This window comes from Gallinula chloropus (assembly GCF_964237585.1).
Source record: "Gallinula chloropus genome assembly, chromosome: 12".
In the NCBI taxonomy this organism is placed as follows: domain Eukaryota; kingdom Metazoa; phylum Chordata; class Aves; order Gruiformes; family Rallidae; genus Gallinula; species Gallinula chloropus.
Genome location: NC_140097.1, coordinates 714,650 through 735,569, shown reverse-complemented (window position 1 = coordinate 735,569; position 20,920 = coordinate 714,650). Strand labels below are relative to the sequence as shown.

General features: G+C 58.1%; 1 protein-coding gene across 2 annotated transcripts in view; it reads right to left on the bottom strand.

The window, feature by feature from the left end:
- The window catches only part of SRGAP3 (SLIT-ROBO Rho GTPase activating protein 3), a gene marked incomplete at both ends in the record, with an annotated part of 75,470 nt that overhangs the window by 23,302 nt on the left and 31,248 nt on the right, over positions 1 to 20,920 (bottom strand). For both annotated transcript variants that reach the window (XM_084269775.1, XM_084269776.1), the window contains 5 exons: positions 3,201 to 3,329; positions 4,360 to 4,545; positions 8,412 to 8,474; positions 14,338 to 14,500; positions 18,229 to 18,421. In XM_084269775.1, the coding sequence (XP_084125901.1) occupies positions 3,201 to 3,329; positions 4,360 to 4,545; positions 8,412 to 8,474; positions 14,338 to 14,500; positions 18,229 to 18,421 (734 nt within the window). The remainder of the gene's footprint in view (positions 1 to 3,200; positions 3,330 to 4,359; positions 4,546 to 8,411; positions 8,475 to 14,337; positions 14,501 to 18,228; positions 18,422 to 20,920) is intronic.

Below are 20,920 nucleotides of genomic sequence, written 5' to 3'. Positions count from 1 at the left end.
CAAATAAGCGTCCCTCGCCCTTCTGCAGTGCCTTTCATCTGCAGAGCTCAGAGCTCTTCGGATATTAATTCATTAAGTCTGGCAACACCCCTGCAAGGGCTGGGAACACTGCAGTGTTCCACTTGAGAACTGAACTGACACCCCAGAGCTGTAAGCGAGCTGGGCTGGGCTGAAACACCAGGGAAGCAGCCAAATCCGTGCGTGTGTGTCCCACGGGAGAGGGGCTGGGGGCTGCAGCAGACCACTGCCAGCCGCTCACCCAGGCCTGTAAACCACAACAGCGTGGAAACCACACAGGAATGGGAACAGAGGAACAATAAAAGCTTTGCCCAAAGCCAGGAGGAAAGTGCTGAGACTCCAACCCCACACAAGCATCTCCCACCCTCCCTGGGCAGGTGCCCTCGGGCCGCTGACCAAGCCCCCCCTGCCCGTGCAGAGGTGACAGAGGTGACAGTGCCATCAGGCAGGTTTTCCAGGAGCCAGCGGTGTGGCAGTGAGGTGCAGCATTACCTGCTCAGAGCTCCCTCTCTTTACCTGCCTGTTCGTCTCCGACACGGCAAACACACCGACCCCGAGACGCGAGCGGCTGTTCCAGAAGGATCTGCAGGAGGCGGAACAACTCGTGGTGGCTCAGTCCGTATCCACACCACAGCTACACTCTTCTCTGCTAAATCTGGAGATCCCTTTCATGTGACCACTTCAAACTACTTCCCAGCCGTTTCCCACAGGACTCCAGAGGGATGGATAAGCAGCTTTATCTCCACTTCACATACGTGGCCAAAGAGATTAACTTGGTCACACAGATAATGGCAGCAATGAGGCGAACCCAGGCTGTCTAATAGAAACACATGCTTCTTTTCAGGGCAGAGGCACAAGGGTGCACTTCAAACCCCAGCCTCATTTGATCTGCCTCTATATTCTCCTCTGCCTTTCAAAAGGACAAAGCCAAAGGGCCGCTGGAGACAGAGGGAGGGACAGACGTGCCCTGTGCCACCTCCCGGCTCCCCTGAGGGCGGTTTGCACTGCTCATTAGGAGCGCAGCGCTCCCCGAGCAGCTGGGACCGGCCGCACAGATGAGCACAGGGCTTTGTTGTCCGAGTCCCCGCTCTGCGGAGACGCTGAGGGCACGGGGAGTGTCCCGGCTGCGCCTAACGGAGGGCACGGAGCCACCTGCCATCGGTGAGGCTGAGGGCACGGGGAGTGTCCCGGCTGTGCCTAACGGAGGGCACGGAGCCACCTGCCATCGGGGGACACGCTGCTGCACCGGCCGCTCCTGCATCCCGCCGGCTCCGATCTGTGTGAGTGACAGAGCTGCAAGGGCAGCTTGTGCCTGAGAGGAAGGGGGTGTGGGATTCCCCGCCCCCCCAGCCAGGAACAGCAGCCTGGCATGTCTTTATCACCCTGCTCAGTGCCAGGCGCTGAGCTGCCCCAGAACTCTGCCCCCACCATGGAGCCCCTCTGCACTCGGGCTCTGCCTGCAGACCTGGGGCTCCCTGACACCCTTCCTGCCACGTTCCTGCACTGAGCTTGTGCAAAACGTCTGTTCAAGTCAACTGCTCTTCCTTTGGGGATCTAAAATCAGGCCATGGCTGTGCAGCTCACCCATCTGATTCTGGATTTGGTGAGCAGAATACATCAGAGGAGGAGCTGAGCTGCACGGAGCTGAAGATGCTTTAGTTAGAGTCCCCTGAAGGGATTCCTGGAGTGCAGAAGAAAAGCCATCTGCTGACTCCAGGGGAAGTGTCAGCAAGGAAATAAAGTTGGGAAGAATAATATAAACACCCAGAACTAAAACAGGACTCAGCAGCTCTCCAGGAAATCAAAGTCCTTGTTCCTGCCTAAAAAAATCAATGAACGAGACAGAGACCCAGAGAGGAACCACCCAGCAGAGCCCTGAGCAGAACCACGGTGGTGCCACACCTTGAAGGTCTTCAAAGGTCCCCGTCATCAAGGAAACAACTGGGCTTTTGATACAGCTAAACACATCTGGAGTCACACAGAGCACAGACAGGGCACAGGGGGAACATTTTACCACATCTCAAGATCTTGAAATCATCAGGGGTTTGTGTCAGAGTGACTTTAGTGCTTGGAAGAATAAATGTGTGTCAGTGGGTGAGTGGAGGAGAGAAACGCCCCAGCTGAGTTTTCAATTATACATGGAGGGAATGGTGAAGCCAGAACACCAGCTCAGTCCTTCAGATCAGTTATTTATGTGCTCGCTGAAGCAGCTCTAGCAGGAGAAACTGCACAGCAGTCTGCACCACAGAGGAGGCTGTTCAAAGGGGACACAGAAACCCCTTCCCTTGAATCATTCAAAAGTAGCTCGTAGGAGGGGCTGACACACACACCAGTTCCCACTCCCACCACACTGTGAAACCTGCTTCCAGCAGCTCCTGCCCCAAGGCTGCCTCGGATACAGCCAGGGAGGTGGCCAGTGCTGTCCCTAGCTGGGAAGCTCTTCCACACTCCAGGCTGCCCTGGCTTGCCCCAAGGCAACTCCTCCTGCAAAGGTCTGACCTGGACCAGCCCCAGCAGCGCTGGAGCAGCAGCGGATGAGGACGAGCCCACACACCGACAGCCCAACCCAGACCCCAGCACGCAGGTGGGTGGGTGTCAGCCGAGCCTGCCCCACGCCACTCAGTCTGCTCACTGCTCAGGGGAGCGTTTGGCTCAGGCTGGCTCGTCCCCTGCAGCTGTAGTGAAAGGCTTCATCTTTTCTCCAGGCCCTGATGGAAAGTTTATGTGAAGCTTAAACTGAGTCAGTCTCTTTGTGGAGTGATCCTGTGGCCACACAAAGCTCAGAGGTGACTGAGCGAGGGTGCCCAGAGAAGCTGGGGCTGCCCTGGGATCCCTGGCAGGGCTCAAGGCCGGGTTGGATGGGGCTCGGGGCACACTGGGCTGGGAGATGGTGTCCCAGCCCATGGCAGGGGGCCACTAGGGGGGCTGAGGGCCCTGCCCACCCACACCAGTCAGGGGTTCTGTGACTCCATACCAGCAGCAACCCTAGTTCTGCTCAGCTACACCACCACCAACCGGGGAAAGCCAAACACCCGTGTGCAGCTGGGAGGAAAACCACCACCATTAAAGCCCCAACACCCCCCCCTCCATCGCCACCCCATGAGGGTGCATTTAAGGACCAAACCGTGGTGCAGACTGAGCTGTGTGCTCATCAGTGGGAAGCGTCAGGAGGGAGCACTCACATCGATGAGGTCAGAGACGTCGTGGATGTAGTACTTGCTGACAGCTGCGTTGGTGGCAGCCAGGTTCAGCAGGTAGTCGTTCCTGGCCTTAGTACACTTCAGCTTGTTTTCAGAGTACTTGGCTTGTCTCTGAAAAAGCAAAAAGAGCACAAACAGGATGCTACTTGTGTAGCTCCTTACAGCAGAGCCCCACAGCACCCTGCAGCCTGGGTGTGTGACCTGCTAATTAATAAAAATTGCTATCAGGGATAACAACAGGCAGGCTTGCCAGGATGGAGGAGATCACATCTGAACACCTCTGGTACCATCAGCCAACACACAACGAGCCCTTTCTGCTCAGAGGTACCCAGAACATCCAGTGCACAGCTGCTCCGCCTTTATCCGTGCAGGCTTTGACATCCATCACAATCAGAGGGCCAAACTTCCCTCCCAGACAGGCTGACACACATTTGGGCTTGCTCCAGATTTATGCAGCTGTATCAAAGTGGAACCTGGCCCAGAGGCCCAAGCTACAAAATGTAGAACAGGACCCAGAACTCCAAACTCCACAGCAAAGCAACGCGCTGGGATCTGGGGTTTGCTCGAGCAGGTTCTGGTCTGAAGGTCTGGCACAAAAGGTTAACCCTTCAAAGAGGCTTTGCCACCAGGCAGTGTCCTGCTGCTGGGTCAACACATGTGCACAAGCTCCCTGGCCAGGGCAGCTATTGTTTATTCACAGAGATTAAAAATACTTCACTTCTTTGGAGATGCTCAGATTGGGGGGATTTGCTGGAACAGAGTTCACTGTTTTGACTGGCAAAGCCAGTCTGTAACTCCCAGGCAGCCTGTGGAGGAAGACACGCTGTCATTTACACACCCAGCGCTTCCTTTGCCCCCCAGGCCTCTGATGAGCCCTGGGACAGGTCCTGCTCACTGAGTAAAGCTCTGCTTTGCAGAACAAGGCATGAGCAAACCGCAGCCCCGCAGCAGCGCCCCGTGTCCGGACCAGAGGCACCCCTGTGCCCGGCCAGGCACACCAGCACTCAGCTCTCCTCCTGACAGCGCTCCTGGCAGGTCCCACCCGGGCACAGTGAGACCCGTGGGCCGGCAGCTGCTCCGCCTTTATCCTCCCCAGCAAGCCCTGACCCGCCCGGCTCCCCCCTCCTTCCCTCCCACCCACCTTCTCCTTCATCTTCTCGATCTTCTTGACGGAGCTGCGCCGCTGAGGCCTGTCCTCGTGCCGCAGCAGGTTCACGCTGATGTCCCCTGACTTGTTGAACTGCTTTTCCTCCTGCTTCTCCGCCTCCTTCAGCTTGCTCTCAGCACTGATGCTTTCTGCGTGGTACATGTGGTAGGTCTTCATCACCTGAGGAAACAGAAGCTGGTGAGTCGCCTGCCCCGTGGCCGTGCAAAGCAGAGTGCACAGGGAGCTGACAGGTCCAGCATCGAGGAACAAGGAGGGAAGGAAAAGCCCCTGCACTGAACACCACCACCAGCAGCCCTGCTTCAAAATGGCAGCTGGTGCAAGAGCCATTGTCCTGCTCAGGGCCTGCAGCGGGGACAGGCTGAGACGTGTCCCCAGACACAGCCCTGTCCCCAGAGCACCACTGAGCTTCCAAGAGGGAAACAAGAAATAACCTCCAGTGCATCGCGGCTGGGACAAGGGTCCCCACGACAGGAGATCATGAGGAGGCCAGACCCAACCTGCAGTCCCTTTGGTGCCACACCACCCCGACAATGGAACATACTGTGCCAGCCCAGGGTGACCCTGTTCCACCATCCCCACAGCCAGCCCCAGCCCCAAGGTGCAGGAGCTGCAATTTCCAAGTAGAAAGGCACCTTCTCCCCTAGCACCACGTAATCCTCCTCCTGCTGCTGCGGGTGAGCATGGTCAGTGCCCGGAGGACGCAGCAACACTCGTCCTGTGAGTCCAGGATCACCACCAGCGACTGACAGATGATGCTGATCCGCTGCCAGGGAGAGTCCTGGAGGCAGAACGTGTAGCACGGCCCTTCCTTTCGGGTACAAAGCCCTGTAGGGCACGCTGTGATCATCTGAACGGAGCTGGCAAGAGGAACACATCTGCCCTTCTCCCCTGATGCCTTTAGTCACGTTGTCCCCTCTCATCATCCCCCTCCAGGATGTGGATGTGCTGTTCCACATTGCCTTGACAAGGCCTGGGGTGCCCGGCTTCCCGCTGACGATCGGGCTCAGCGAAGCGCCCGGCGCCACCGGCAATGGCAGCGGGACAAGCTCGCCTCGAGGGCCACGACTTCCAAAGGAGCAGGAGCCCACAAAAACAGTCCCTTTGCACAAGCCTTAATGGAGAAAATACAGCATTCTCCTCCTGTGGTTGTCAGCAGGAACCCGGGTGTTGGACTTGGACGAGCTCAGGCTGAAACATATGATGTCCCCTCTTGCCAAGCGCAAACGGCGCTGCATGCGAGCTCCAAATGCCGCATGGAGCCCGCACTGACCCGCCTCACTGGGAGCTGCAACTGGGCAACAGCAGGGCAAGGGAAGCAAAGGCCTGGCTGTGTTTGGGAGCTGCCTTGTTCCCAAGCCCTGCAGATCCTAACACAGATTCGAGCTGCGTACTGCAAACGGCAGTTTCTGTGGTGAACGTGAGGCAGACACTTCTGGGGTCTCCCTGCGGAGGAAGGCAAGAGCCTCCTCGTCTTCACCATCTCCATCTCCTGGTGGAAGTGAAACAGAGAAGTCCTGCCCTTCAGCAATGGGCAGGCACGGGCCTTCCCCAGCACCCCGAGAGGCCCCATAGCTCAGTGCAGGGCTTTGGGAAGCCCACAGCTCCCCAGAGGGCTGGCTTGCCAGCACCCTCCCCGCTGCCTCCGCTCAGGCACAGCTATGGCGCTGCGCCGCAGGCTGGGGACGCGCTGCTCTAGCCCCTCTCCTGCTGTGTCCCGAGGCTGCCAGGGCACAGGGCAGGACTGCACCACACACAGGCTGGAGGGGCTCCCAGCCCCACCACCACCCCTGGCTTGGCACAGGCTCTTACTGACTTATTTGCTAATGGCTGGAGAAACTCTCCTTAGTGAAAGCCCTTCCTCCTCTGTATTTTCTCCCTGCTCCAACCTGACAAGGTAACACAGGAACCAGGTGAAAGCCCTTGGGAAGGCCCTTTAACAAAGCCCAAAGGGCCTCACAGCCATTCAAATATGTTCCCCAGCATCCACATTGCTGAAACAAGCTGGCACAAACAGCTGGCTGTACCAGCCATGCTCTCACCGCTGCACCCAGCACGGTGACACCCGGACATTGGCTGTTTGGTTCCATAGCCACCCCAACCCCGAACGGGGACATCCAGCCCTGCAGGCAGCCCTGCATCCAGCCCTGCATCCAGCCCTGCATCCAGCCCTGCGACCCACAGCTCCCCTGTGCCGCTCACAGCTGCCATTGAGCCCCCACGTTCCGCTGTCGTGCCATGAAAACTGCCACAGCTGCGCCCCTGGGATCTCTCTGCACATCAGCTCATTAGTGGCAGCAGAGGGAGGGAAATACGTTCCCACCTTCATTAGTTATTTAGCAGCACGAGTTGTGTTTCCAGTATCAGTAACACGTTCTGGATAAAGGCCACTGCCAAACCCTGGCCACCAACAGCCCTGCTTGCTGTCCCCAGCTAGATGGGTCACTGAGGTTCAGGTCCAGCAGAGGAGCCGGACCAGAACCGGGGTGACGGGTGTTAGGCCAGGCTTAGCCCCTCCTGAAGGGGAGGGGGCCACAACACCAGCCCAGCACACAGGCAGGGAGCAGCAGGGCCAAAGGCAAGAGCCACCAAGGCCAGCAGCTGCCTCAAGGCCAGCACGCTGATCAACCCACACGCCCTGTCCCCTTTCTACCCCTTTACCCCATGTCCTGGGGACAGAACCCACCGAGCAGAGCGGCGCGGGGCCGCGCGGAGCGGAGGTGAGCCTGTCTCCTTTGCTTCTCCATCACCTCCCTGCGCTGTTTCTGAAAGAAGGGCACCTCGTCCCTGCTCCTTCCACCCCGATGACAGGGTGGGTTGGTTATCTCAGCAGCAAGGTCACTCCAAGGCAAACACAAAGCTCTCCCAGCCGTTGCTCTGCTCGGCCACTCAAGCACGTTCTGCCCAGCAAAGCGGTGAGGGGGGAAATCCCAGCCCCAGTGAAGCCCAGCTTTGCCACAGACTCAGTGGGAGAAAAACCACTCTCTATGCTCTTCCTTGGCCAACCACAGGAGTTTGGACCTCAGCCCACTTCCGATCCTCGGGTGACCTCACTGTGTCCCTCGGGCCATCCTGTGTTTGGGCTCAGAGTACTCTGGTCCACAGGAATGAGGGTCGGGTCAGCCCAGCCCTTGTTAGTCCTTCCTTGTTTTGCATCTGTCGTGCTGCTGTTGTAATTAAAGGCAATTAGTCACCACCACTAACACAGCTTGTGACATTCAGCCATCAACAACGCGCTCCCAACGCTCAGGCAAGTGTTTCAACCCAACCTGGCTGTCCACCCACACTGCAGGTCTCAAAACCGGGATCCATCACCAGCCCCTAACAAGAGAGATTTATGGCAGAAACCTCAGACAGGATCTAAACACACTGTTGTTCAGGGCTATTTCTAAAAAAGATGGAATTAACTTATTGTTGAGGAATAAACCTACTGCAGGGTTATTTACGGGCCAGTAACAGACACAACCAAAGAAAGCAAACACAGCCTCTCAATTTCCCAGCACAAGACAGACTTCGTATCCCTTTCTTGATCAAAAAAACAAATGAAAGAAGAAAAATAAAGACAATTGCTACAGGGCAAGAGACAGACACAACACAAAGGCTTTCACTGCCCTACAGCATAGGATTCCACCTGGAGACAGAGCCAGCCCCACACCAGTGTCCCTGGGGCAGGGAGATGAGCACCAGCACCTGAAGTGCCTTCCTCAGCAGGTCATGTCCAGCCACTGCCACAGGCCACTGGACTCCCAGGAGCAGGGCAGGTCTCGGCCACAACCGGCACTGCCAGCCCAGAGCACCACGGCCCGCGGGCACCGCCGAGGGGCCCAGGCAGGCGAGGGCATCACGGGCACCAGGGATCACCTCCTTCCCACTAATGCAGGAGGAGAGACTGGGACAGAGAGACAGAGAGAGAGACAGAGAGAGAGGCTCCTGCAAGGCTGAGCAGACATTCTGTTCTAACAAATGGCACTGCCTATGCTCCCCACGGCACACGGGCTCGGCACGGGCAGGATCAGCTCCTTACTCACCGTGTAAAGCTCGTTGGTGACTTTCAGGAGTTCTTCATGCATCTGTAAGCCAATCTCCTTACTCTGGAAGACAAAAAGAAGAAGAGTTGAGACTCTGTCACGCTCACTGCATGGTTTTCTGAAAGGAAAATACGTTTTGGAGGGAAGAGGGGGACTGTGTGACTTCCAAATGCATCTCAGTCTCCAAGCTGCGTTCCCAAGAGCGGTCCCCACGCTGCGGGCAGCCCAGCGATGGCACGACTCTACCACAGCCCCAGCCGGCGGCAGCGCGGTGCCCGCACAGCCCTGCACACACCACGGCTCCGGAGGGCCTCACACCACTCCAAGGGCACCCAACTCCAGAGACTGACAGGAGCAGGAAGGGAGAAGGGGATCCCTACAGATGCTCAGCTCAAACTCAGAAGCAGCAGCGAGGTTTCAGGCTCCTCTCCCTGGCCGTGTGACACAAGGCGCAGGGGAGGCTGGCAGAGCGCTGGCATGGGACAGGACAGCACCTGCAGAAGGAACAGTCTGGGCACGCTGGTGAGCTGGTAGGACAGGGAAGCAGTGAGCTGTTGTTCTCCTTTCTGAAACCAAGTGACCACCCTGACCTCAACCAAGCCAGAGGGACTCGTTCTCAGCCCTCCACCCTGTGCCCAAGAGGATCCTGTTCATCCCCAGCAAAGGCTTCCACACCCATCCCGCAGCAAACAAAGCCACAGCAACCTCCCTGGTGCCCAGAGGGATTTTCTGTCCTCCTTTGGTGCCCCTTGGGATTTTCTGTCCTGCTTTCTGCTGGCAGTGGCACAGGAGGACCTTGGCAGGACACCAGGCTGAAACACCTCCTGCCCCGCAGAGATCTGTCCCTCCCAGCTCCTCAGCCAAACACGAGGCCTGACACTCTTCGCTCTGATGTGGAGTTTGCAAAAACATATGTATTATTTTTTAAATTAAAAAACCTCCACAAGAGCCCCACAGCATGAGAGATGCCCCAGAGCCTTTATTTACACCACCTGGGAGATCCTGTCTAATATCTGAGCTGAAAAGCCATCATCAGCTGCCAACCCACATCGGTGCTCCAGGTTCTCCATCCCTGAGCATGGACAGCTGCCTCTCACCACCTGCCTGTGACAGCAAAGTTCAGAGGTGAACTGGCATTGTGATTTAATTTTCTGTAACTCCTTTACAAAATAAACTGTGTGACACAAACAGGGACACACAGAGCGCAGCAAATCCCCACCCAACTTCAGAACTGCTGCGTTCTCCTTCGAGGCCGATGCCTGCCCATGGCTCACCCAGCCTGGGTTTCAGAGGCCACGCTGAGGAACACCACACAATTCCATTTATTTACCCTGCACTGGCTCAGGGGTGAGTCTGGAGCTGCTGATGAGCTTTGCCCCTCCGCGGGCAGCACTCGTCTCCAGCCCACGCTCAGCCCGCATGCGGATCCACCACAAAGGGCTGGGAGACCGGCTGCTAAGGCTGGCTGAGGGCACAAGGCTGGGCCTGCTCCACAGCCAGGAGTGTTGTGTAGCCCGACTCTGCCTGTTTTTAACAGAACCTGCACCCCTGGCCATGGGGTGAGGGGCTGCAGCACTCTCCGCCCAGAGCTGGCCCTGTGGTGCTGCCACATCACCCCGGTGTTACCGAACCTGCAGGGAACGTGTGGGCACACAGCCTGCCACGCAGCATCCCCTGTCCCTCCACCCGGACTCAGCAGGTTGTTAAAGACACCGGCTGCTGCTCTGGCCTGTCCCATCGAGCTGTCACAGGTTGCCAGGGCTCAGCCCCCAGGGATTCAGCGTTCAGGCTCACCCTGGCCCTGACACACACCCCTGACCTGCCTTCCCCAGCTCCTTGTCGCCCCTCTGACCCGAGTGAACCCCAGCCCCCCTCACGAGGGACAATACATGATGAAATAGCTGCACCAGGGTTATATAATCACGCTTCTGGTTTCACAACCCCAACAGCCAAAGGTCGGCAGGCTCAGGAGAAAGCTCACGGCGGGTGTGAAGCCCAGGCACCTCCCGCCTCCCACCGCCGGTTTGTCTCTTGCCAAGCAGGATGAGGCAGATCCGGTCGCCCACCTCCCGCAGCACGGAGAGGCCACGGCTCGGGGAGCCCTGCACACCGAGCCCTGGCAGCAGCCCAGGGCAGCTCCCACTCAGAAACCCAGCGGCTGGGTGCTCCGGCAGATGTGTGGGCACTGCCCTGCTGCCTCCCTTGTAACTGCACCCCACACCGGTCTGTGCAATCTTCTTGGCCAGGAAACGGCTGTTACAGCTTGAATAAGTGATTAAACCAAGGACAGACAGACACCCCCCTCCCCCACAAAAAGCCCAACCAACCCCAGAAAAGAGCTCTCCTCCCAGATTTCCTCAAACAGCTCCATACATTTTTATCACAGTCAGGGAAAACAACACCCCGACAGCTTCTTGGCTGGGAGCTACAGCAGCCCACGACGCAGGCGGGGCTTTTAATTAACGCTAACTGGTCAGCCCAGAGACTTGCAGAGTTGAACCTGGGTTTATTAGGAGTTAGACCCGAATGCAGAAAGGGAGGGGAGGAATCGGAGGGGTGAGAGCGCTCAGCACCCAGCCAGTATAACAGTTATCCCTGCGTTAGTGCCAGGGATTTGGAAGAGCCCCATCTTCAGAGGCACCATGATGCACGCTGCTCCCGCTCTCACGGGCACGAGGTGCCAAGAAGATGCCAATTACCAGAAGGTGCTAAATACCCCCAGCCATCTGGAAACCTGGGCTGCTGGGAGCCGCGGTGCCTCTTCCCTCCCCACCGGCTCCGAGAGCTGCGGCTCAGGAAGGAGCTTAAGGGCCACTAAAAGCCCACGGCACTCCCAGGAAACGAGCACACACAGGATACAAGTTATTTAAGGCAGGGTCTACAGATGGGGGTCTGTGTGCCCAGGAGCCCCAGCCCACAGGAGATCAGAGCTGCACGGAGCCCTCCGGCTGACCCTGGCAGCACGGGGCAGAGGGGTCCCAAGCCAGCCTGCCCGGAGCAGCTGGAGGAGGACGAGCTCAGCTGCAGCTCCTGCTGCTGCCCCACATTTCCTGTCTGGTGGAGGGAGAGTCCACAAAGCTGCAATTTCCAAACCTAATTTTAGACTCCTAAATAGAGCATCCCAAAGTGGCTCAGCAGCGTGTGTTCCCATGAGTCAGGCTGACCCACCCAACACCCCCATCCCCTTGCTGCAGACCGAGGTGGTCCCCGCCATCATCTGAAGTCTCCTGGCAGCCAAGAGGGGAGCGTCCAAGATCACAATGCTGGAGCCACTTCTGAACACAGGCAGGCAGCTGAAGGGCTCTGCTCCCAGCTCGCTGCTTCCCCTTCTTACAACACAGAAGTTCCACTTGTGTTTATGGGAGGCGACACCAAAACCCCACCCTGGCACCCTCCAAAACCCAAGCTCCAATTTAGCTGCCTGCTTTATCTGCCATTCCTCCTGGAACCCAGGGAAAGGCAGTGCCCTCCATGGAGAAGGCTGATTAGAATCCCTGCCGCTGCAGACAAAGTGAGGGGAAGAAGCAACACGGGCCACTGGCACCAAGGAATTATTTCAGAGACAAAGGAGAGACCTGCCCACCACACAGACACCGCTTCTTCATTAAACCTCCAGCCAGGGCACTGCAGCATGGGACATAATTAAATTCACTGTCATGGAACGTAATTAAATCTCCCGCTGGGGAATAAGGCAGCACGATGGTTATTCCGGCCACAGCAACGCTCTGTCTCAAACCTGTGATTTCCTCTGCTCTACACTTGGAAGAAGCAGCAGATTTCTGCCCTCCTGCCACAGCAGGAGGCAAAAGGGAGACAACACCTGCCTGGCCAAGGGGCTGGGGGTGTGCCCCTCGCCCAGGCTCTGCCTCTGCCAGGGGGGCACGACACCCTGTGTGATTCCATGGTGATGGAGACCCTCCGACAGCAGATCAAGTCAGCTCTCTGCAGCGATGTCTCTCAGCCTCTCCACTGCCTGCCTGCCTATCAGCAGCACTGGCCCTGGCCTGGGTAATTCCCTCCTGCGCCAGGAGCGGGACTCAGGCTGGATGCTCCTGGGAAATCTGCCCCACTGAGTGTTCCTCCTGCACTTTCCCCATCTGCAGGGCTGGCCCATGTGCTGGAGCAGGCAGGGAGCCTGGCTGCTCATTTCAGCACCACGGGCTGAGCTCAGGCCAGGGATGCTTCCGCAGCCTGCACCTCCACTTGGCTCTGCCCAGGGCCACCACTGGCTTTTCCCCACTCCACAGTGCCTGGGGATACTGAGAGGGGTGGCAGCTCTCCCAACAGGGCCCCTCGTCTGCCTCCTCCTCCTCCCCTTTCCAAGCTGACAAAGCTGACACTAACCAAGCCAGAAAAGAAATGACCCACAAGCTGCAGACAGTGAACTCCCCGAGCCCAGCATCACCAGCTTGAGCTGAGCCACGACCCCCAGCTGCCTGAGCTGAGCTCCTTGGCTCTGCACAGCATCCCCAGGAGCAGAGCCTGGGCAGCAGAGCTGACAGCCCCCAGAGCAGAGCCCCCAGAGCAGAGCCCCCAGAGCAGAGCCCCTGACCCCTAGCAGAGCCCCCAGCCCTGGGCATCGCTGCAAGAGAGCAACTGTGGCTCAGGACCTGCGTTGACTCCGATGGCAGCCACAACAGGGTCCCCAACTTGGGCCACAGCCTGCAGAAACACATGCCAGTGACCCCAGAAATGTCACCCAGCTTCTCCTCTACTGCTGGCACCCAGCTTACACCTCCATAAGCCCTGCTGAGGCCTGTGCAAGCTGTCAAGCCCCAGCAGCTCCTGGTTTTCCCTCTGTGGGATGCGGTGAGCCCAAGGGCTCCCTGGCCAGCCCTGGGGAGAGGTGTGCTCGAGCCCTGCCCAGCCCAAGGCCAGGGGCCTCGTGCTGCCGGTCACGGGGAGGGCACAACACTTGGGTGGAGATGAACAATAGGTGATGCCCCAGTTTCCTGATGATGGACCCTGCTGCGACCAGCACACTGAGGGGAGCAGAGGGGAGAAGCAGCTCAGCACCCAGCATCTCTCTCAGCAGCCTCCCACCGCTTCGCCATTGTGCACATCCTCACAGCCCAGAAATCAGGTCTCTGGCTCTGCACAGAGACTGTTTACATCTACATAATGAAAGCACAACACACAAAACCTCCCAGCCCCTCGCGTACCCGCAGCATGTCACAACCCATTAATAAATCCTAGATGGGAGGAATTAGAAGTGACATCTCTGGTAAAAAATGTTCCCCTAATTTCCCATCAAAGAGCAATCTACAGCAGACCCGACAGCTGAACCACAACTGCAGATGCCTTTAACCCTTCCGGAGCCAGCGTGTTTGTCCAGCAGCCCCGAACAGCACAGTCCCCAGGGAGGAGAGCTTCAAGCAGGCACCCTCAAACCCAGAGCAGATAAAAGAGAGGAAGACACATCCCCAGAGCAGTCCCAGCCCCGCTGCAGGGCTGGGCTGGATGTCACAGAAAGCCTTTGGCTCTTTGCTCCCACACAGGCTGGAGGCTTCTCACCAAACACTGCTGCACAGAGGGAAGCTCAGCCCCTGATCCTCTTTCAGGCATAGCGGGTTAGGAAAAATAACTAACCTGAACATCCCCCAAAGCATCAGCCTCCCTGCCCACCCCAGGGGTGAGTGGTGACACTCACTGAGCCTCTGCTACGACTTAAGTTTTTAATTCTTGCGTAAGTATTGCCTGGATATTACAAGTGGGAGTCGCTGCTTGCTCAGTGGTGTCTAGAGGCCACCCAGCTGGTACGGTGCCTGGGTCACCACCACCCCCAGAGAAACCTCTAGCCCAAGCTTATCCACAGCGAGCACCACGACGATGAGAACAGCGTCTCTGGTTTGTGCAGACACACGCTCTGGCTTGGACAAGAACACAAGGCTGGAGCCCCACTGAGCAGAGCTGTCCATCTGGTTACCTTTTTGAAGAGCCTGATGACATCCTCGCTGATCTGCGAGAGCCGCACGATGACGTTGTTCATGAAGATGTCGTTCAGGGTGGCGTGATCTCTGCTCTCTCGCCGGGTCTGCGTCAGAACCAGGTACCAGCAGTTCACAGGGGAAAGCAGGTGCTGATCTTTCCTAGGGGATGGGGGAAAAGAATCAACCAGAAAGCTCAAGTGAGGAAGTCAGAGGCAGGTCGTTCCAAGTGAGTGCTGACAACGTACTGATGGTGCCCTCCACGCCACAGGCATCACACAATCCATCACACCCCTGAGAACGTGTGTGAGCTCCCCTCGGCTGCTCCCAGCCCCAGAGACCACTGCAGCCCCCAGCCCAGCACCCAACAGCCCCTCGGCCAGCTGCCTGGAGCCAGCCCAGCACGCCAGCACACTGCGAGCCCCTCCTGCCACACTGCTCCCAGCAGCACTGCTCACGGGGCTCATGGCACCGTCCCCACCCACCTGTGGGGAGGACCCCCGGGTGCAGCATCTCCAGCTGCTGCCACCCCTCACCCCCCACCCAGGGCCGCAGCCACCTGGGGCAGGGGGGCAGCTCTGCGATGGAGGCGATGGGCACACCAGCCTCAGCCTCTCAGCCAACGCCATGGCTCATCGGTGCCAGTCCCAGAGCTGCTGCCCTGACCAGGACAGTGCTGTGACCCGCTGCCACCCCTGCTCAGACACACAGACACACAGCTGGCTGCCCACCGGCCAACCCCAACAGCACCTCCTCTTGGGTACAGAAATGGTGTGTAACTACCCCTGCCACACACACCTCCCAGCCCAGATATGAGACACAAGGGTTGTGACCGAGCCAAGGAGCTGGTGTTCTGTGCCCTGGCTGCTCCCCACACAGCTCGGTGCTCCTTTACCAGCCCCCCAGAGCTGCCAGGGGCAGAGCTGATGGATGCTCTCAGGCTGACCCAGGCACAGAGCCGTGCTCCACTACATACACACACACACACACACAGGTATACCAATGGACCTTCACATGCACCCTGCCCCTCACAGCCTACTTCTGTCCTACCTCCGCTTCTTAGGGCACCCACGGCTGCTCTGTACTTACAGAGAGGTCTCAGGGAGCAACATTACAGCCACCCAGTGCCAGTGCCCCATGCTCTGAAGGGCCTGAAACGTGCAGGTTCGATGGAGACACCACCAGAGCTGCTCTCCTGCTCCAGAGGGGCTGGGAGCCCTCTGCACCCTGCTCTGGAACCAAGTGCTGCCCCACAGGGCTGTCGGCTGGGACACGAGCACACGTACCAAACCAGACCCCTCCCAACCCAGGCGCTCTGGGAGACGGTGCAGGAGAAGAAGACACATCCCTGGCAAGCCCATGGATGCTTTGCAGGGGAGGGAGAGTCCTGCTGCTCTTCCCCACCCTGTGCTATTAATACGCCGTGGCTTTCACTTCAGAGAAGAGCCCATGTGCTGCACAAGCTGTTGTGCTGCATTTAGTCCATGAACAGTGCTGGAGAACATGCTCTGCACCGAGCGCTACCAGGAGGTGTCTGTGCACCACACACACTCCTCTGTGCTGAGTATTTACAGTGGTCTTGGTGCAACACGCTGCAGACAGCAGAGAGATGGCCGGGAGCAGCAGCAGGGTGGCTGACCTGGAGAGTCCCCGGGAGCCAGGCTGCATCCTCAGGGCAAGCACATCCCCAGCCAGCTCCAACAGCAAGAGCCCCTGAGGGGCACCCTGAGACCCCCCCAAGGGGCACCCTGAGACCCCCCTGAGGGGCACCCCCAGCCCCAGCTCACCTGGAAGGCCGTGTTCATCAGGAAGTCTCTTTTGAGGAAGGAACATGTCACCCTCGACTGGAGCTGAACGAGTCCTGACACGTTCCCTCTCCGCGGGAGCGGCGCCCGTGCTGCTTTCAGTACCAACACAAACCAAGCAGGACGCAACCAGCGCTCCCAGGAGTGACAGGAGGGAACAAACCCTTCACACCGCCCAGCTGTGACAGCTTCAACACGGGGCAGCCAGGCTGTTTGTCCCAAACGTCTCCATTTTCCCTGGTCAAGCCAGGGCTCTCCTATGAGATGTGCTGGTTCCAGCACATCTGCCCCTTTCAGCAGAGACCACACACTCCCTCCCACAGCCACCCGCACACCAGCAGCCCTGGCAACGGGGCTGTGATGGAGACAGGCCTCAGACCCCCCTGCTCAGACAAGACCCACCTTCCTGAGACGTCCTGCCACCAGAAAGCTTGCCCACGCTGGGCACAGCTGCGCTGGGCGGCCAAAGCCTCCCTGCACATACTGCTCCTCATGGGAGATGTTCTCCCTGGTGGTCCTGGGACTGGGGCAGCCCAGCTCAGCACTGAGCCCGCAGAGAGGAAGGCAGGGTGCCTCCAGAGAACCCCTCCGAGCACACACAGACACAACAACCACGTGCAAAAGCAGGAATGAGTCTGTAACCGGGAATCACCACGAGCAGCCCAGCAGCAGCACCACAGCCACTCCTTCCCACCACCACGGGCTGGGCAGGGGCTGCTGCACGTGGCTCCACGGGGCAGAGGAAGGGCCAGAGACACTGTGCTGCTTAAGCCTCAGCAGGGTAAGGGCAGCCAGGAGCAGGCTGGGGAAGCACAGTGCAGAGGAACCCAGGTACAAACCGGTCTGGAAGAAAAATACATTGCAGGAGTGTCTCTGGAGGCTGAGCGACACAGCGAGGACTCGGCAGAGGTGTGCACTGAGCTGACCCCACCAGCACTACAGCACAACCACAAACCACCGGGGGTTTGTCCCTGGGCTTTCTGTGGAGGGGGGAATCACTGTCACCCGCAGACAGCGCTCAGCACGGAGCGATGGGACAGCAGGTACAACACTCAGCTGATGGGGGCACAGGCAGACCACGAGCCCTGTGGGCTCCACCTCTGAACAAGAGCACCCACCCCAGCCCGCACTGCCAGCTCCTTGGGTACCCCAACGCTGGGCACGGCAGTGCCAGCCCAGCACCACACAACTGACAGGCAACAGCTGCTCACAGACAAACCAGATCACATCTGAATGGCAGTTCTTGGGGCAGGCTTGGGCATAAGGCCACAGTAAAGCCTCGCTCACTGGAAGGATGGAGTGAACAGATTAAATAGGATTTCGTAATATGGCATAAATAGGATTTAGTAGTGTAACTGCACAGCCTACGTATCCCCAGTGCAAAACACAGCGACCTCCAGACTTCAGTTCTGCCTCAAGGTTGTTTCTTTTCTGTTATCTGCTTTCCAAGCCTGGCTGGGCTGAGGGAGGCTGCTTTGGAAAGCCTGCACATGTTCACACATTCGCTGATTTTACAACTTCCACCATCAGTTTGAGTTTCACACAATTCCAGCATCCAGTTCATCCTCCCTATTTCGAAGCTTTGTTTCAAAATATTTCCACCACGGATTTGCCCAGCTTCAGCACCGTGCAGCTGTGTACACAGAAAACAGGCACATCTCACTTTAAATACCACAACAAACCACATTTCCAGAGACTGCTCCAAGCCTGAGCCTGGAGCAGCTCTCTGCAGCCTGAAGCTCTCTGCCAGCTGAGGGCTGGCCTGCCCACAGGAACCAGGGGCTGTAAACAGCCTCGCTGCTATCGGCACATCCATCCGGGCTGGGAATTCAAACCCGTAACAAAAAGCCAAGGGACCTGCCCCCTCCACGATCCCCAATTCCCACCTTTGTTGCATTGCTCAGAGAAGTGCAAGTCAGGCTAACAGAGGTGGCACAAGTCAGTAGCACTTAGAAAAACCCAGGTCAGGCCCTTGGTGATGGACAGACAGCGTCACCGTCCCTCCAGTTCCACCCTGCACAGCCACTGCGAACACCCAGCGCTGGGCCCGGCGCGGTGCAGCTGCCCCAGGGAACAGCCACTTACTTGAACTGGTGCTCTCTGGAGCTGCGAATCTTGGAGGAGAAGCGCTCGGCCAGCTTCTCCAGGCTGCGGGAGTACTCCAGCTCGATCTCCGCCTTCCTGCGGAAGAACTCCTGCAGGTCCTGCAGCAGCTGCAGGCGCGACTCCGACTGCTGCTCCAGGCATTTGAACTGCTCCACCAGCTGCGTGCGGATCTCTGCGGGCACACGGGAGAGAGGAACACAGACAGGCCGTCAGGAGGGCGCTGGGAGGGCTCTCCTCCCGCCTGGGAGCCTCCGGGTAAGGCACGGCTCCCCAAGGCAAACAGACTTTCCCCCCCCCAGGTGAGAGCTGAGGAATTCCATTCACCAGCCTCACCTTGTTCTTTGCCAGAACAAACAACAGCTGCCTGAGTGCACAGAGACCAGCCCTGAGAGCTTTTCAATTGCCTTTTTGAAGCTGGAAAATGATACTTCAATTTCTCTAGCACTACCTGAGATCCCAGGCTCTTTGCATACAAACTAACAGGCTCTTTCTTGGTAAGTGATCTCCAGAGTGCCTGCAGAGCTGGCGAGGGCCCGAAGGAATCACAGACTGGTCTGGGCTGGAAGGGATCCCAAGGATCACAGAGCTGCAAACCCCTGCCGGAGGCAGGGACACCAACCTCTGGGCCTGGAGGCTGTGCTCCTCTTGCCCAGAGCCCCCCATGCTGCCAGCTTAGCTGGCAAATCAGACCTGACTTTGGCCCAAGGGCTTAGAGAGTCCAAGCTGCAGCTCCCCACACTGCAGACCTGCTCTGCTCCTGCTGTTCTTGCTCCGTCCCAAGGACCCCCAGACACCGACAGACACAGCACGACCCTCCAGAACCTGTGGCCCAGTGGCTCAACAAGACCCATGGGGAAGGAGCGGGCACCCCCCAGTTCCACCTCCCCTCCTCTGCACCACCCCTGTTTGCTCCTTTCCAGGTTGGTGCCCCAACACCCTCAAGCCCTGCACCCACCTCTGAATTAGGGCTCCTAAACCCCACTGCTGCATTCCTACAGGATACCAAGGGAGCAGTTCCACCACGAACCGTTCGCAAAACCTTCCCATCCCCCTGCTGACAAGAGCTTCCTTCCCACACGAGGTCAGTGGAAATTTCATTACATCCCATATGGATTTTGCATTCCCACTCCTGCTGGTGCCAACACAGGACTTGCTCTACCGAGCTCTGCGTTCCTCAGCAAGCTTGATGTGGGTTTTTCATTTAAAAGCACACAGATCTGATCTCTAGTTCTCTCTCCACAGTGGACTGCAACCCGAGGTGGTCTGCACAACAGCCCTCGATAGCCCTGACAACACACAGAAACACAAGGAGTATCAATAATCTCCTCCCATCCTTTCCATTTCCTACCTCTTCCTATTTTTTCTGGATCTAAGCAACTGCTGCTCATCTGATCTTTGTATCTGTCACGAAGATTTCTCCTTGACTCCTCCAGGGGTCATTCGAGGCAGTACAGACAGCAGCACACACAGAGACTCGCTGAGGCTCTGTAGCTTCACCAGCCCCTGCTCAGAGCACCAGGGATTTGGAGGTTGTGCCCGCTGGACAGTAGCCAGCCCCGGCACTGCACAGTCCCAGCCCAAGTCCCAGTCCCAGACCCAGACCCAGTCCAACGTCACCCCACACATGCTGGCTCACCCCAGAGTCCTGGTACCAAGGAGGACTCGCCAGTGACCGGCCAGTCTCACCAGAGGATGAGGATGCTCTTGGGCACCAGGAACTTCATCAACAGAATGTCTTTGTTCCCCCAGCTCCCTCAGTGCTGTGTGAGGCTGCGTGTCCCTGCAGCAGCTGGGCCAGGGCAGTGCCACCTCAGTGTGCAGAGGCCAAGGGCAGCGTGCCCAGGCACGGGGAGCCTGCCGGCCCCGGCCTGGAGCCACTGGGCTACGAGCAGTGACCCTGGCAAACAGAGCCAGCCACGGACCCCAGGAGCTGCGGCATGTTCAGTGGAAAAGGTCTGAGGCAGGGAACAGAGGGGCTGCTGGCATCATGAATGCCAAGACAGAAGTAATCACAGAGCAAACGAGGTTCCTCAGTGCTCGGGAGGTCTCGTGAGTCAGCTGCTCACAAACACAGCCCCCGGCACCGTCACTCCCCCGCTCCCACCCCTATGGCTGCTGCAGCTGACAGGCACCCTCCTTTCAGTGAGAATGAACTCACTCTTAAGGAGCCTTTTCAGATCATCCTGAGAAACAGAGGCAGGCAGAAAGGCCTTCTTCCGCCCTGCCTGCCTGCTGCCTAGGGAACGGGCAGCAGCACTGGGAGGACATCCATTTTCTCCCGCCCCGCCGGCGGAGCAGCCACCATTTGCTGTTTGATCCCAACACCCTCCATCCTCCTCCTCCTCCCTGTACCCCAGCCCGCTCACACACCAGAGACGGAGAGGGCAGATCCCCAGGGAGCCCCAAGCTAACAGGCACCTCCTGCAGTCCCAGGGCCACCCAGCAGTCCGGACCAAAGGCTGCCTGTCTTGACCAGCCCCCTCTGTGAGGGACCCTCTGCCCAGCGAATGAGGAAGGGCTGCATCAGTCCTGTCCATCACCAGGGGATTAATGGGCCTTTAATTACAGCCTCACACTGAGCACCAAGTATTCCTTCCCATTAGACAAAAATTTCTTCAGCACCTGACCCCAAAACCTTACTCTGCAAGCCAGAGTGAAGAGGGGGGCTGCT